This window comes from Contarinia nasturtii, unplaced genomic scaffold, assembly GCF_009176525.2.
Source record: "Contarinia nasturtii isolate CC-2019 unplaced genomic scaffold, AAFC_CNas_1.1 Cnas_scaffold_1240, whole genome shotgun sequence".
Lineage (NCBI taxonomy): Eukaryota > Metazoa > Arthropoda > Insecta > Diptera > Cecidomyiidae > Contarinia > Contarinia nasturtii.
In genome coordinates this window covers 1,097,377-1,115,893 of record NW_022198581.1, presented here as the reverse complement: position 1 = coordinate 1,115,893, position 18,517 = coordinate 1,097,377, and the positions used below count along the sequence as shown (strand labels likewise).

General features: G+C 33.9%; 2 protein-coding genes across 4 annotated transcripts in view; one reads left to right on the top strand and one right to left on the bottom strand.

Annotated features, from left to right (window-relative positions):
• The window catches only part of LOC116345237 (protein bric-a-brac 1-like), a 50,710-nt gene extending 43,473 nt beyond the window's left edge, over positions 1 to 7,237 (top strand). For 2 of the 3 annotated variants that reach the window (XM_031774446.1, XM_031774447.1), the window contains exons 5-6: positions 3,906 to 4,327; positions 4,467 to 7,236. In XM_031774446.1, coding sequence (XP_031630306.1) covers positions 3,906 to 4,327; positions 4,467 to 4,661 — 617 coding nt within the window. In that variant the 3' untranslated portion in view covers positions 4,662 to 7,236. Of the gene's footprint in view, positions 1 to 3,905; positions 4,328 to 4,466 lie in introns of all 3 variants that reach the window. The other variant, XM_031774445.1, reaches the window with a different exon arrangement.
• An 8,479-nt stretch (positions 7,238 to 15,716) lies between these two features.
• On the bottom strand, positions 15,717 to 17,985 carry LOC116345058. The gene is made up of 3 exons (XM_031774104.1): positions 16,966 to 17,985; positions 15,975 to 16,869; positions 15,717 to 15,904 (listed from the first exon to the last, which is right to left on the bottom strand). The coding sequence occupies exons 1-3, from the start codon at positions 17,983 to 17,985 to the stop codon at positions 15,825 to 15,827; spliced, it is 1,995 nt and encodes a 664-aa protein (XP_031629964.1). The 3' UTR covers positions 15,717 to 15,824.
• Positions 17,986 to 18,517: the final 532 nt, after the last annotated feature.

Genomic DNA, 18,517 nt, shown 5'->3' with positions numbered 1-18,517 from the left:
GAATATTCTTACCCGGGATGGAATTAAAATAAAGAAGAAGTCCTTGCCAAGCGCGTTGTTAGCAGCGTAAATCGGTTGCTAACGAAATATGCGTGCATACACTTGTGGCATGTCATTTAGCAGACGAGTCTGACGATCATTTTCTTCTTTCCACTTGCATTACACTCAATAATGTGCATTCCGTTAATACATAGTGGCTGGGCATAAACACCATACCGTTGCTTATTTTCTGTTCGGTGAAAGTGATTCTATCTGTGCCAAGCGAATCAAATTTATAATTGAGAGATTAATGGACATTTATTTATGTTTCAAACTGTCGAAATATGTTTCATTTTCCGACGAAAGGTTGCAAATTACAACTGCTTAGAATGAAGTTTTGATAATATAATGAATAAGCGCATCTGGTATGTTTAGATCTTTCTTTGTCTTCCTCTCTCTCTCTTTCCGTGTGTCGATTGCATAAATGAAATTACATTTATTCTCGGTGACGGTGCGATTTAATTTGATTGTGATGCTCTTGTGTTGCATTCGGCTCAACTATTTATAAATGTTCTGGCATTTTGTCACATAATGAAATACTTTTATTTGATTATTTTATTTCAAAAGAGAACATGAGAGAAAAGTTACTTGAAATGACATGATGCTGTCTGTCAGACTATGTCTATGGAGCACTGACAAGAAGTGATGCATTATTATTATCTCACACTCACTGTTCTGTCCACTGTCTCTTTCACAAAAATAGACAAACTGATTAATTCGTGCCGTTTTGTGGAATAAAAACACATTGTGATGCATTAAATCGATCCATCCGTTTTAATTGTGCCGGTAATATCGAAAAGTTTGCTCAATTTTCTCTCTGTGTGTGTACGTGTAAGTGAGTGTGTGTCAGTTTTGCTGCCTGCTTCATCTCACTTTTAGTTGATGGCATTTTGTCATTACCGCCAACATATTTTATTATTTTAGCTTAATTAATAATCATAAAACCGTTTAAGCAATGAAATAACAAAAGCAGCACGACAGCCTCTTCATTGCAATCAAATACTATATATGTATTTTGTTTGTCATTATTTAATACATTGTTGCTATATATTCGGATCTAAGTTTGACTGTAGTGTGTGTGCGTGCTTCATTTTTATATACAATATAAATTTTTTCGTATGATGAATTGGGTATGTGTGTGTGTGGTTGTGAGTGTACTTCTGGGCCATTACAGTCGGGTCAATTTGTAGAAATTAAATTAAACTAAACCAATTTGGTAATGGTTTAATGGCATTAATGATGTGTCAAGAATGCACTGAACACACAATAGCATTTCACACCGATGATGTTGTTGTTTTTTTTTACTTTGAAAGAAGTATCATCAAAGGAATGAAAATCGTCAATACAAAAAACATGTTTATAAATATGAAACAATTTTGTTTAATTTCCATTTTGGTTGATTAACACCCCTCCCACTCACATTTGGAAATATTTCTTTTTGTTGTTGAGCGTGTTGAAATAATAATCGAATATTTAAAATTATTATTGAACAGCCATTATAATTACTAATCAATCGATTTGCTATTATATTATCCACACTCTTACTTGCACTTATTTGCTCCTTTTCTCTTAGTTTTCTCTCAGACTCAAGTTTGATCGACAGACATACAGCCAGAGAATTATGTGGCATAGGGATGGCCAAGCCAGACCTTTCTGCGCGAATAAATTGGTCCAATGCCATAATTCAAAACTATAAAGTATGAAGTTTAACCAGCCCTAATGTGACATACGTGACGATATTATGTTTTAGTTATTCATTTATTATTCATTGAAATGAATATTTAATGATATTTCATATTTCATCTACGATTTGCTTTTGAATTCAATCATTTTCGATTTTTATGTTTATTTTAAAAAGAGTTATATTTATTATTAGTCTTGCGGTTTACTAAGCGTATTTTCTTCTCAACATTTGTTGTTAATTTATGTACGAAAGCATTTGGGGTTCGTTTATGAATACAATTCCATTATAATTAATTATTTAAAATAAAATGAAAAAGGGGTTTAAAAAAACAAACAAATATATTTACTTACGATATATTTATCACATGCAACATAGTGCATTATCGCCAAATCAAACGACGCAGTCGTTAAAATCCATTTCGAATATTTGTGATAATGAAAGAAACATACATTAAATCTACCACATATATTCAACACAACTGTTATTATTTATTATTATTAATTGAATAACGACTATAAAAATGGACCTGACCACAACTTCGATTCAATCTACCCAGAAAGACAAAATTAAATTAAACTGTTATTCGTTGAAATAGAATAAATGATGAATGAAGGAATTATAAAAATCGGATTGAGATCGGAAACAAGATGAAAAATGGAAAATTGGCTATTTTTTGGATGTCAATTTCACCAAATTCAATCGGCTTTGTCAAAAACTTTTAATTGAAATACAAAATGTACATGAAAAAAAATGCCGACAAACTGCATACAAATTTAAAAACAGTATGCCTACAGCATTAGTAGTTTTGAAGCTTTGAAGTAAATTTAATGAAAGACCTGTCAAATTGAATCAAAATCTATACCCAATTTCAGTGGCATATAATCAAAATAATGCAGACCAGACACATGGATGACATTTAGTTTATTGTGTCTCCTTTGTATATTGAACTTTCAATATCAAAAGAAACGTGTACAAACACTGACAAATAAATGGTGCGCGCACATGCATGCACACAAATGCAATGGCCAAACGGACCACAAAAAATAAAATAAAACAATAGTTTACAATATAATAAAAAGTTAGTATGCATTAAATATTTATTATTTAAAATTTAATATACGTGTCTTTGTCATTGTGACTGGTTGAAAGCGCGTTCGATTCAGTTGGGTTTTTTTTTTGTTTCTTTTCGATAAAAATTCATAAATACTTTATTTTAATGACATTTATTAGTCACACAACCATTGTGCACACTTTGTCTAAATTTATATATGTATATATACTATACTAGATTCAAAATACCACATACATACATGAGTCCCTCGATTTCTGTCGCCGTTCTCTCTTTTCCTTAATCTTTCACATTCATAGCACAATGTTCATGAGTTCAAAACTGCTGACGATCAGAAAAATTATTAAATTGTTATTAACATTCGTATAAAATTAACAACGAGCAACAAACACAGTGTGCACACGAACGAAATGAGAATATCAAAACTACATCACATTCATAATGCATAGAATATTCAAGTGCTCTCGACTTTTGTATCGGTCTTTATAGTAAAGTTTATGGTGTCTGGTTTAATGTTATTTTTTTTCATTTAGTTGATATATTATTACTATTTTTTTCTGTTTCTAATTCTAAATTCATTTTATAAACTTCTATACTGTACAATGTATGTCAAACCTCTCTTTCTCTCTCACATTCACAAATATTTTCAGCTTATGCATCCATAATTAATGTCTTGTCGATTAAATTTTTAATAAAGAGGCCAGCTTTTTTTTTTTTCAAAATTGTTGCCGTATTTTGCAATAAATTCACAAACTCTAATAATGTATAAACACACCGATATTACATTAGGCAATGTAAATGTTCCCCATCGTTTTTTCGTATCGGTACCATGTGCCTATAATTTATAAATTGATTAAAAAGCAGAGGAAAATGCCGTCTGACGTTCATATCGTTACTGCCCACCATATCACAATCAATACGAAAATTAAATAATGAACTTAATTTTACTTTAAATATCAATTTATTAACGGACTAATTGCAGTTTTATTAGACGCATATAAGCGATGTTGTTCTTCATGTTTTCGGTTGTTTATCAGTTCTCGTTCATTTCGTTCAAACAATTTTTGAATGTGCAAAAGTTTTTAATTGAATTTTCTCTGTTCAATTTTCCAGAGAGTTATCAGTATCAATTGCAATCGATGTGGCAAAAATGCTGGAGCACCAACCAAAATCTAATACATCATTTACGTTTTCGTGAACGTGGACCGTTGAAATCGTGGCGACCAGAAACAATGGCCGAAGCTATAATGAGCGTCCTTAAAGATGGTTTGTCATTGTCGCAAGCGGCACGAAAATATGACATTCCGTATCCAACGTTTGTGCTATATGCAAATCGTGTACACAATATGCTTGGACCATCAATCGACGGTGGTTCTGATTTACGGCCCAAAGGACGTGGACGACCGCAACGAATATTGTTAGGCGTTTGGCCCGAAGATCACATTAAAGGTGTCGTTAAAACCGTTGTATTTCGTGATGACAAAGAACTCCGTGAAGATACTACCATTCCGTTACCAGAATTCGATGCAAATACGGTAAGTGGTTTTCATTTTCATAATCCATTTCAAATACATTGTTAAACAATAGACAAAAAAAAAAATGTTTAGAAAATGCAACGAAAACACATTATTTTGTTTAATTTCTTCTTCTTTTCTTTTCTATTTTCTAATCTAGCCGATTTTCCCATTCCCAAATGCACAACTTGATTTTTCGGCAGGACCCTCCAGCAATGGTGGACTTGGTATGCAATTAAATGAACTAGATTCAGACGCATTATCGCCGATCAATATAAGTAGAAACAATTTAAATTGGACGTCATTAGTGAATCCAAGTGGTAGTCGATCTACCTCGTCCCGGTGCAGCAGTTAATCCAAATTGTTGCAACTTTCCACATTCAAAGCGTAAGCGGTATTTTATCTTCGTTTGAATTGTGCACGCGCCATTGTGCCAAACCACTAAACCCTGTCCCTCTCTCAAAATAAATAAATTACAACAGAAAGAAAAAAACATGAAATGAATGAAATTGCAAACGTGTTGTTGGACACCACATTACTTGCGAATTCATAATTCATTCTCTAAATTCTTGGCACTTTATTTTTTCAACATTTTTTCTAAATAATTTTGATTTCTAATTTCTTTCATCAAAATCCTTCGGTTTAAGCCTTTCATTTTTTGAGAGTTGATTATTTAGAAAAGTTATTATTGAAAAAAAAGGAGAAAATAAACAACAAAATAAATTTAAACTGTTTAGGAGAAATTTTAGGCAAAATAAAATATTTAAATGAAATGATAAATTTTTTTATGAAATTAAGAGTTTAAAAGATGTAACAAAATTTATGAAGAAAATAAATAAGATGAAACTAAAAACAAAAACAAATGATGAAAGAAGAAACATTTTATAAGAAAAACCATGAAAGAAAAACTGAACATTTTTAAGCACATGAACTCTCAGGTAGCTTATTGTTGTATTATGTTACTTTTTATTGATTAAATTTTACTAATTTTTTTTTTCTTGCGTTTGAATAAATTTAAGTGGTTGAGCATTTTTAAAATCATTCTTCTTTACCGTTAAGATCATTTTCACTAATCTTGTTCGGTATCTTTTTTTTCTTTTGTATGGAATGCATACATTTTGTAATCACATGTAATTAATTTTATTAGAATATTTAAACAAAAAGAGAACTCTTTTGTGTTTCATTAAGTTTTACGTTTGGAATGTGTAGATTATTTGTTTTTTTTTTTTAAATATGAAAAAAATATGGAAATCGAAAAACAAAACAAGATGAGATGCATGGAAATTCTCACAAAGGCCATAAATAGTTGTTGAGATATGGTGATACAGGATTATACAATAACAAATACAAAAACAAAGTCTCTTTTTAATTCAAAAAGTGCCACAGTTGCCGTTGTTAAGCAACTGAATTTGAACTAAAAACGCAAAGAGATGATAAATAAATAAACATGATGTGAAAGAAAATAGATTGAGAGCGAGGACATTGTTTTCCAATGAAATAAATATACTCCATTTCGATTGCAACAATATTCTACTCTATCGTAAAATGATTCATAAATATAAACTGCAGATACACCCACTCACTCTCTCACACACACACCCTGACATAACAATGGTTAGGCATTCACACATCCCTACATATATACATATATGGTTCCACAGACGATTGAAAATAAGAGAAAAATATTTATAAATAAAAAAAACACACACACTCTACACGGACCTGAAACCGTCGAGGTATTTTCAGCGGAAATGAATCCATTTTTTATATGCATCAAAACAATCCTTAAAATTTACTTTTTCTCTCTATCTCATTTTCATTTTGAAATATTTACACACATATTTAAAAATAAATCCGAAGCGAAGAACAGCCTTAAAACTCACACATCCCAAAGAGATAATGAAAAAAAATCCTATCCGATTTCAAGTTTTTTTCGAGGCATGGCATTTTTTTTTTCCTCTGAATTTTTCAAAGAACAAACAGAAAATGAACGAATGTTCCAATGGAGTATCCAAACTTAAAATTAATGAGATAATACACGGACATAAAAAAAATGTGAAAGTATAGGCCTTCAATTTAAGAGTTACGATTATAAAAAAAGAAGAAAATGAAACCCATGTATAGATTTCAAATAACATATAGCGATCGAGTTAAGCTTATACACACACACATTTAGAATTTTAGGCTTTAAGTCTAGCGGGGACAAAAAACAACACATTGATTGATCCACAAGGGTAAGAAGATTTCAATGAATTCGAAAATTATTTGTAAAGAACGAAAATTCCATGTTTACTTTCACAATATTAAATGAGAAGTTCGCAGGACCACACACATATAAATGTCAACGGTTTTTTTTTTTCTAAATCGATTTTGTCCGTAACGAGACAACAATTCGTTATAATTAACGTTTTTAGAGCAAAAAATATATTGTTTAACTATCAGGTGTGCGAGAAATCGTCAAATTTATCGGAAAAAATTGTACAACAAGAGTTCATTAATTATAGAGAAAAGAAAGAAACTCGAACCGACATCAAACCAATTGGAATGAAAATTAATGATGAAGTTAAAGAATGTACCAAGAAATATTCGAACAAAAATGCATTTGCAAATAAAACAACCGAAGTATTACACGCAAAGAACGATACAAAAAAACAATGCACACACTGTCAAAAGCGAAAAAATAATATTGGTGAACAAGGAGAAAGAATGAAAATTGAAAAAAAAAAAAAAAAACAGAAATGCATATGTGCATGGTTATAAATTAGATTATCGATAAGTATAAATTATTTTACAGTGAATAGGCATATATATATATAAAGAATCAGTTCAGTTTAAACAATATATGTAGCATTCAAAGGCAGAAATTATTGAAAACAGCCGTAAGAGAAAGAACAGTAACAAAAACCAACTGAAACAACAAAAAAAAATAAATAAACAAATATAAATAGCAATAACAAGAATGTTGCAGTTTAATTCTTTTTTATTTTGTGCAATAAAATATTATTCCCATTCAATGCTTCCGTTTTGGAAGGAGTAGTTTGTTCTCTCTCTCTCTCTCTGCTTTCGTTCTTATTGTATCCCAAGTGGCCGCATTTTTACCGACACTTAAAATCCGTTGCAACACATCATTTAAATTGTGCAACAATTTCGGCATGACGAATTGGTGAGTATAACAGCGGGGAAAAACATCATGAATCAATGTCATTTCGGTTATTAGACAGCGTTCTCATTGGGGTTATTGCTGATTTGGGTTTTCTTTTCACTAACTGTATGGTGAAACGAGAAGCCAAAGAGAATAGATTTTTATCACCGCACTCTTTTTTGCCTCTGCTGTGTGTATTTGCGCTGGCGAATAAAAAAAAAACAAAACCCTTGGAGAGAGCTTGTCGTTGTTGGTAAAATAAGCTGTTGTTGTAATTCTCCAACAAATTTTGTTTTTTTTTATTATGTTGTGTACTTTTTTTCTTCTCATGCGATCTCTCTCTTTTTCCCGTTTTGTACTACTGCTAGAAATTTGATTGCATTACCGACCAAAGCCATATTTATTATTGCATTCATTTCATATGTATTTGAACATACATTATTAAATTTTTTTATATTTATTTGCTTTTGGTAAATGCGAACATTCAAATGTGTCGGACTGAGTCTGGTTTTTTTTTCTCGCTTTCTCACTCTTACTTGATAGCGCGAGTTTCTCTGTTCGTTTTTCTATTGCAACTGTCGTATAAATACAAATTATATTTTCATCAGCAAAATCGAAAAGGGTCATGTGCCTTTTGGAACGAGAATGTAACAACAACAACAACGAAGAAAAAAAAACAACAAAGCAACCAATGTATGGATATTATTTTTTATGTTTTTTTTTTCTGTTTCATATTTTAATATCGTAGAGAATTGTTGAAACAAATGTTAACTTGTGCGTAGATTTTTGCATTCATGCGACACGACAAGGGGATGTCGATAATTCGTAAAAGTCGTACGCAAACGTACACATTTGAGGTGAACATTCATTCAGAGTTGATTGTCTCCATTTGTGTGATAATGAATGGGGTATGATAAGGTGTAAAATATGATTTACGCAATGTATATCATCTAGCTCGCAATTTTCAACAATTCCAAACTTTTTTCATTCCGCTTAAACTTTATATCGTTTAACCAAAACAAAAAGGGAACTAACACTTTTTTTCTCTCTGCTTTCGTTGCAACATGCTTAATTGAATGCATACGTGACAAAGAAAAAAGAATTTAATGAATTTTTTTTTTTTTTTTATTACGATTTTCATATTTTTGTCTGTTATTTTCTCACTTCACGTATTTTAGGTTAATTTCATTTTCGATTCATATGCAAGTACTAACCAAATTGAGTTTTTTATTAAATAGAAACCGTCAATGTCTCCTTATTACATATGATACATAATTATTTGATATCGCAAATGAGCGCACAGTGCACTTGACACATAAAGAGTTATGCATTCAGTATTAGTTGTTATTGGGGTTTGCTTTTCGGTCCAATTTCCACCTCCAATGAAAGACAGAGAAGTTGATATTATACCATCGCCAAAAGTCCGATTTGACATAAATTAAATTCTCGAGTGGAGATTGTCTTTTCCTTCAGTAAAATATTGAATGTTCCATGCACGAATGTCTCTTCAAAAAAAAAGGAGAGAAAGAGAAACTGATCTCGTGCAAATTTGTACAAATTTTGTTGGATATTTCCTTTTAGGTGCACTAACACTAATATGCGAAATTTAACGAAACCAAAATGAACTAAACTAAAATGACAGAAGCGAAATACAAAAAATTTTGTAATTTTTTCAACGATCGACGAAAGTATGGGAGAAAGAGAAAGAAGAGCGGAAAAAAAGATTCCGCGTGGAAAGGGTGTAACAGCATTGGTAATGACAATGCTCGATTCTGCCGTCAGAATGATAGACGAAGAGCAACAACATAACGTATGCAACGAGAAAATTTATTAAAAAAATACCAAAGAAAAAGAATAGGACATCAACGACGAGTTTTTTTTTGCGTTCGGGTAACATCACAGCAGCACAATCGAAACGTCTGATTTTGAGCTGGTTCTCTCCTAGCTTCGTTACTGTACATAATGTAGCAATGTGCACGTGAATGAAAATTGTATAAAATATATCAAATGGCACAATGAAATGCGCGAATGAACGAACGACCAACTAGAAAAAACAACAAAACATCGACACCAAAAAAGACGAAAAAAGACGTTGCCGAAATAGAAAAAAAACCCTCATACGCTGTTTGAAATGCGCTCTTGATGTGTGTATGCACATATCGATGGTACTACAAAAACCAAAATCGGAGAATGAGACTGAATTTGGTGGAAAAAATGGTAAATAGCACGCACTCGTCGAACACACAAACATATACGAACGATTCGCGATTTGGCACAAAACAAAAAAAAAATCATTCGAGTGCGGGATATTCTTTGACGGAAAACTGCATTGAAAAAAGTGTGCAAAAGTGTATGGCTGCTGGTCTTCGTGAAGGGTGTAAGCCGTCACCATGGCATCCTCACAATGACTCACTCAGAAAGCATTATGTTCATGTAACAAATACCTGATAACAGGTGATGAATCGCGAGTTTTGAAAGAGTTCTACCGAAAATGTGAAGCAAAACCGGTTCGGTTATAGTGACACATACGTACGATGACTACTAAAACAGCGCAACAGTAACAGCAACAATGACGACGATGACGCTGAAAAACACACGCATACGTCTAACACAAAGCTTTTTCGCTTCGAATTAAAAAAAACCATGTCTATGCGAGTTGCCAATTTTTCTTTCTTTTTCCAGAAATGGTCTCCAAAGCGATTGCATTTGCCTAACGCTCGTTCTTTTTTTTTTCTCTTCTGTAACAAAATGCGTGTGCATACATTGATGCCTTCTGTATATACAGTTTCGCCAAACGAAAAAAGAAGTACGCAACGAATTGTCGTCGTCACATGACATCGCCATCATTGCAACTCCAGATATGCTTGAAAAAATTGCACGATTCTTTTTGCTTATATTTTAATTTCATTCGATGTCGTTTTTGTTTGCATTTCTCTATTTTCCGTCGCACTTTTCCTTTTGCCCAGTCAACGATGAGCCGCTATGTTTTCGATACCTCCATCCTTTTGCTATATTGCGGCCACATATACAAACTCTCCTATCCACTGCTCATATTTTGCGATAGACTACAAATTTTCGTTTGCTTTATTTTTCTTGCTTTTTTAGATATTTCTTTTTTTTTTCTCGTGTGCAATGTGAAGGCTAAAATGAGTTCGTGGTGTTTGTTGTTCATTTCAGCAGTAAAATGATTGTAGTTTTTTGTTGTTGTTATTGCTTCTGCTGCTGCCAGTTGTTATATAATCTGTGATTTTTTGTAGTTGTTACTTTTTCTTTTTCCTTCGCTGGTGCCGTACCGAATTTAACGATAAATTTTGAATTTATTTATGAACAACATGTTTTATGCGTTTTTAGCTTAATGAAAATTCTTTGTACATAAATATATAAATTGAAAAGACTTCGATTTTAAAACAGTTATTGATTTCAGTTGTTTGAAAAACGAGAAATTCAATCTAGAAATTCGCTTGAATTCGTCTCTTAATTTTCGTTACTGGTATTTTTTAAGTTCACCAAAACCAGAGACTGTTTCTCAGAGCAATATATGTGCCGGAGTTGCGAAATATTAAAAGTAAAAAAAAGATCTAAAATCATAACATTCTCAATTCTAATTGTTCCAACAGCACCTCGAAGCGCTCTTCCTCACATTTATTGCTCTCGGAAACAGTCTCTGTTCAAAATGTTAATGGTCGATAGGCAATGGGATGATGTAGAGAGTTCAAGTCTCTTTGAGTCGACGGCGGCGCCCCCCCCATTTCGAAGGTAACGTCAATGTATTTCAACTCAAATCGAAAGTAAACAGCGCGCTAACTTTGAAATTTTTTGATACATCCTCCCATTAGTCGATAGGCCTTAAAAGATTTTTTTTATCTATTGTAATAAAAATTTAGATTGGAAGTTTAATACTTATGGTCAATAAGATTTTGAAATTTATAAGATGTTCTGATCGAAAAACGTCAAAATGAATTCGATCAGTCAATGTGCAATTTTGTATGATGACAAAAAAACGCATTGTTTCTATGATTGTTGCAAACTAGATAGATAATTCCGCCCCCAGTATATTTGTAATGAACATAATAGAGTGAGGGAGACAGGTAAAAAACATACAAGAGGAAAAAAATTAAAACTTTACTCGATATTTATTCGAAATACAAAACGACGACGACGATGTTAACGACGACGATGAGATGGCGGCGGCTATTGCATCAAACCGAAAAAAATATTGATTTATTATTTCGTATTTCTTGTTTATTTCATTAGATATGTGTCTGTGACGATGATGATACGTGCATCTATGTATGTTGTTTGCAATTCTTTCAACAAAAACCAAACGGGAAAAAAATTGTTCATCGGCAAAATTGGGAGAAGGGACATGTTATGGAAATCGTACATTATTTGTGCATGGCATTTGGCGTACAATAAAATTCTCAATGTGTGTACATCGTTCTACTCCCGGGTCCTGGTTTTATGCAATACCACGTTTTTCGGCTTTCGTCCGTTGATTACGAATAAAAAAAATATACCAGCCACGGATTAGTAGTGTATTATGTATGCATTCACTCTGTTCAAAATGCTTGCAAACGCGATGGCATGATGATGCAAATGGTGACGATGACGATGACGACAATGGCCGGTGACGGTGATGTGAATCACAGAGCCTTCTATTCAATATAAATACAAAATAATTCCATTGTGAAATGTGTCCATGACTTTCACATGAACTTTTTCGCGTGCTAGGTGTGATTTTTGAAATCACTTTTAACTGAAGTAACTCTTAGAATCTCAATTATATTCAAACAATTGAAAATCTGAAAAATCGAACAAAACTTCAAATAATTATTGGCTAAATTGGAATTGTATTTTTTTCCAAATAGTTATCTTCGGGCCTGTATAAAAAAATAACTTCAAACAGTTTTTTTTATACAGAGTGAAGAAGTCTACTGAAAAATTGTTAATGTAAAATAAAGTTTTGCATAATTCCTTTTATCTTAAAGATTCTATCAATAATTTGAATAAATTCGATTCAAACTTGAATAAAAGAAGCTTTCATTAGCCAAAGAATATAAAAAAATGGGTACTACTTTCAGTCAATTATGCATGAATTTCAAATGTGATAGAACACTTTCATTTTTCATTTCGTGAGCTTTTAAAAATATTAATTTTCTAAATCAATCGCCAAACGAGTGTGAATAGATTAAATGGTTTTTGGTTCAAAACAGTAGTACGTATCACGTTAAAAAAATATTGCAATCAGACGCTATTTTTTCGTTATATATCACTATAAATTGATTGCAATTGTTTGGTTGGCAAGAAGTTGTTGTCACGAGTACAATACTAACCAAACTGGTTTCCGCGATCACGCTTGCATTGTTCGGCGTTTTTTTTTCTTCACTCTCTCTATCTCTCATCCGAGTACACCAATTTGTAATTTGGTTCAATTATTATTGTATAGAATTTCAATATATTCATTGACATTGAATTGGTTGGCGAGTGGATGGTTTTTTTTTTTGCCTCGTGTGTGTACTTTTCGAGTGTATATTGGTTGCATTGCTATGAATAAATTGGTGCAGTAGAGTGCATACAAGTGGAAATTCAGAAGAAATATGCCGTTTACACCAAAAACAACGAGACCGAAAGGATGTGTGGAAAAAAAGTGCAACAGCCGCTGCTCCCGCTATGTAGGAAAAAAAAGGTGCATACATCAAAATAGCACAACCAAAATCACACGCTCGAATTCTGTGGCCACAGAATTGTGGCATTTAACTAGTTGTTATTCGATGTGTTTTATCGATTAACGTGGTGGCGCGGGGTTCTTTCATCTTCTATTTTAATGTAAATTGTTTAACTGTAATCACAACGAGACCGATCGAAAACCGACTACGTTCCGGGACTTTCATCGTCAATCTGATTTTGAGGAAATTTCTCATTTAAATGATTTCATATAATGGCATCAGCTTTGATGAAATTGGTAGAAAATTCATTTAAATCGGAAGAGAGAAGGACTCGGTTGGACGGGATCGTTTAACTCGTTCTGAACAAGTAACACTTCATCGTTTCCCTTTTTTCCAACCGTTGCTGTGTTGTTTTTCGTGTTTTTTTGTTGTTGGTGGTGTTCGTGCGGTATTCTCATTGAAAGCCATTACTGGCAGTGAGAGTGCATCATGTACGCGTTTATTTTTCGGTATGCCTACTTGAATTGAATGCATGTGCAACGAGTGTGTGTATGCATTGTATCTGTGTCATCAGCCAACTCTTGATGCAGTTCTCCCAATATGCATTTTTCAATGATATTGACATTTATTATTGTTTTCATTGTTGTTGCCACGATTTTGTGACACCTTTTTTTTGTTTTCAAACTTTCCGTTTTTCTCTGAATTTTTTTTCTCCATTTATTACGTCAAACATTGCGTGCTGCATGAGTATTTTGTGTATTTGAGTTTATCGATGATTGAGCTAATAAATAAACCCCATATGACGTAAAATGAACGAACCAAATCCTATTTCGATGTTCATTCGTTGAATTACTCACATTTTCATTCTGTACGGCTCTTTCGCAATTCGATTGTGTCGCTAAAACCTAAATCGGTCGAATAAAAGAGAGCCAAATTCACCCATGTTACGCACTATTTATTTGACCACTTTGACATCTCTATATGATGCGATGACTCACGCGCATTTTATCCTTTATGCTCGATTCTTTTCAACGCATTATGTGTTGGTTATTATCCCATCATTATTAACGCTTTTAATGTAGTCGAACTATTCGCAAAACATTCATGTAATTTTTGTGAGAGGAGCGAATGGTTTTCGCCATCGAATATTATTTTGAGGATACCGTGGACTGTGGATGCAATGAAGTCTGATATTCTTAGTTCATCATAAATTATTGGCCCCACGTAATCAGACTTGAATAGCATGATTTAAAATCACTTCAAACAATATACACAAATAATATGAGCACCTTTTGAAATGGCTCCACTTCATGGTGAATTGATGGATTGTGCTGAGATTCAAGTCACTACGACGCATAAATGAGAATCAATGTCTCTGTATACTCATTAGATGACCAATATATGTCATACGTATCGTGTCTCCCTCCTCCTTTCACAGGCACACACACCCACAAGCTCATTTGCAAACTAACTCAATTGCTCGCTGTCTAGATCCTAATTATTTTCAAATGAAAATCAAAAATTGTTTTCATCGAATATCGATGTGATATCAATGACAAAATAATAATCTTGTATATCTTTACCTAAACAAAAACCGCCTCCGCGCCAAACTCGAAATATTATTTCAATGAGTTTCAAATTGTGTTGCAATGCATTTGATGACATCGAATCGAAATGATTTTGCTGCTAATGCTTGCCGAGGGTATTTTTCATTGATTTTGAAAGATACGTTGTGCGAAAAATGGGCGCACAAAATGAGAGAAACTCGATATACATGAAGTGCCATCGTTTTCATTTTGGTACGTTACACATCCATATTTCGTAGTGGCACCCATGTCTAATATGTGAGAGAGCGCTGATATTTATGTTATGGTTTCCTTTTTAATATCTCGAACCAATCGATGTATATTGTTCGTTAGTTTCGCGTCACAATCCATGGTGAGCACACTTCATGAAAGTGGGTGTAAGAGAATGAGACAGTAGAGACAAAACGAAAGTCTCGATTTGGAAAATGCATTCCGATATAGTCATCAGATGAGTTCAATATTCGAAGAGCAAACGTAAATAAAATGTTCACATGAACTCAACACATTCACACACACAGAGAGAGAGACACACATTTACAATTTACATACAGTGATGCATGCGCTGTTATAACTGGAGGACAAGCTATTGCAAAACAAAAAGAATATATATATGCGGCAATGGCATCATCAACAGCAGTTTTGCCAAAGAATAGACAAACAAGGAATTGTGTTCCTATACACCATCAAATAAGCCATCTATCTAAGCCTGGATGGAGATATAGCACGTTCCGGCGTTTGTATACATTTCAATCAATAAATTGGAATAAATTCAAAACCAATATGCCCACTAGGGTGTTTCCCATACCTGCAAATAAAAAAATGGGTGTTCTCAATTAAAAGAGCGTAAAATTCTGTGCTAAGTGATAGCATTCACAGAACGTATCGATTGCTATTACGACTTCCCGAAGCAAAAGAAAAACCATATATATGGTTCAAATAGCAATCGCTCCGTGTACTGTAACTATCATCGAAACTGTTGATATCAGATAGTTACAATGGAAAAACACCACTTAATAGGTGCGTCAGGCAAAGCCTACTATACCACAGCTTCAGGCATAGCGGAAAGTAACAAAGTGTTACCGTATAAATTTTTAAATTAATTTTATTAAATGGCTAGCTGATGCTTAATACTGATTGTTTTGAGCTGCAGGCGCTGGTCTCTGTAATGTCTTGGGTATCTCCAGGTCAAACAGCCAAAAATGCCCTGAAAAATCACAAAAAGAGATAAGTAAACGACTAATGTAATTGTTTCACATCTTCCATTTCAAACTCACCCTTGATGGGGATGCATTTCGCAGCGGCAATGTCGCGATGCCAAACTGTCTTGCGTTTGATTCGCCCCTCAAAATCGATAAATTCCACCTCAATTGCAGCTACAAGCGCGTTAAGTTGTTCAGCAGCACTCAGTTGTTGTTGAGCAGCATCAGTATCAGCGTATTCCAAAACACCACTATCAGGGTTTACTAGCCAGATTTTGCGGTATACTACCACCTTTGAGAGTAAAGGTCCTGCATTTTGATGATTTGCTTCTGCTTCTGCATTTGCTATTCGATCTATTTTCCGAAATGTCTGCAATTTTCGTGTGCCCATCTGTGTTACGATCATGGATGGCAACATAGCAGCTGGATGGGGCTTACAGTCTTGACAGACTTTGAACCGATGACTTTTTGTGCGGGGATCAAATCTTTCCAAACACTTTGGACAAGTTTGAGACGTATAATATTCATCCGTCGGCACAATGACACAATCACCACGCTTTTTGAAGGCATTCTTCATTTTGGGGCATCTCACATGCTTCTTGATATGGAACGGTAGATTTGGTGATATTTCAGCCGCTCCAAAATACACCACTGCTGCTTCATAATTCACCAACATGCCGGCAATTTGATCGATTGCACTGTTTGATTCGACGTATTTGTCGAAACACAGCCGCGTATATTTGTCCGATGCATACGCCTCCATTCCTTTGTCCAACATTTTCAATCGATGATGCACATAACACAACCAATGTTTTCCCATGGGAGACGGCATCACGGGATACAGTGCCCGATTATTTCGATCATTTTGTTCCTCTTGAGTGAATGACTTCGTATAACGTTTTGCCTTCTTGTTTCGTACCTTTTGTTTGGCGATCCAATGATAATGTTTTGAGCTTATCTTGATGTTAACCTACGAAATAAAAGAAAAGAAATAATTAAAATAAAGCATTGTATTCTATTATGAATTTTAAATACACTTTATCAAATGAAATACATGAACAATCACCTCTTTGCCCGTTTCTACATCACGTTGCACTGTCGCATTCAACGTTTTTTCATTCGGATCAATGCCCAACAATTTCTTAATTTTGTCAGGTCCATTTTCAACGAATCGTTTTCGGATCGCCGCTTTGTCAATTGGTTTGAACGGCTCTCGTTCAATATCATATAGCAACGAAACTCCTTCGCCATCTGACATTATTCGATAATGGAACATTTTCTTTCGTTTGCCAAGCCGTTTGATTTTCGGCATATCAAAAATTTTGTCCCAATACCACTCTTTGTCGCGCTGAAATTCTTTCGATGTCAGCTGTATTTCATTATCGTTCTTTGGCATGAGCTTCAAACCGCATAATATTTTATACAGCGTGAAAGTATCGATGGGAAAATACTTGCGCTTGAATTGACAAATTGGAATAACCGTCAAATTTTTGATTTTCGGTACGTTGTTCTTTGCATTATCCTCAGACGAATTCGATTGTTGTTGGCCATCTTGTTTTCGTTTTTGACGACGTTGCTTTCGTTGCTCTTGTCTTTGTTCTTTGCGTTCTTCTCGTAGCTCTTGATCAATGTTGAATTCATCAATCTCGCGCTGCATAGTAAGCCAGATTTGCAACGATTTGAACCATTGTTTTTTCGTGAATAAACCCAAATTATTGTTTGGAATATCCCACCAGCAAATTCGGCGAATGTAATCCATCAGCCATTGGACTCTCTCACGTTTGGCGACATCATCCATTCCACGAATGACTACATCATTTCCATAAATAGCCAAACGGATACACGCACTAACATCCTTTTCTTGAAATTTGAAAACCGAATACGGATTCGAATTAATCTTGTACACCTTCATGTTGAGATATTCGCGTAATCGTTTCCCTGGGTGCGTGTTCAAATTTGTAATCAAATTGTTTTCGTAGATATCAATGATATCGCCCATGGCATTACCAAAATGTTTGTTATTTGGCCATTCAAAGCGATGATCATCGTCCAAATTTTGTGCAAATTGCCGAAATTCGGGTTCCATGGTGCAATTTTCGATATTTTTCCCCAAAACCGCGTCCAAGGTCCATTTTCCAAGGCGGCGATTACAATCGTGTACGATTTCAAATCGTTGGCCAAAATCGTTAACGATTGAGATCAATGGTTTTTTTGACGCCAAAATCGTGAACGATTTATTATTTGTGGTTTTTTTGACGCCCGATTTGAAAAAAAATCGTGGACGATTGCAATCGTCGCCTTGGAAAATGCACCTTAAAAGCACTTGCGAATTAACTTCTCACCATTTTGTTCAAAGAAACCGAAGTTGTTGTAGTCCATTGCACTTTGAACTTTAAACAAAAAAAATTGCGAAGCCAATACAGTTATCTTTGTCGCCTCTAAACTTTTTTCGGTGATTGCACTGTAAATTACATCGCGGTATTCTTTTCGAATAATTGATTTGAATTTGCATTTGATCGTAGCCAATCCGACATTTTTTTCCTCTTTTTCCGGTTGCTGACACCGAAATCGACTTCGGTTTTCCAGACTTATTATTTTTTAATTTCTTGTACTTTCTG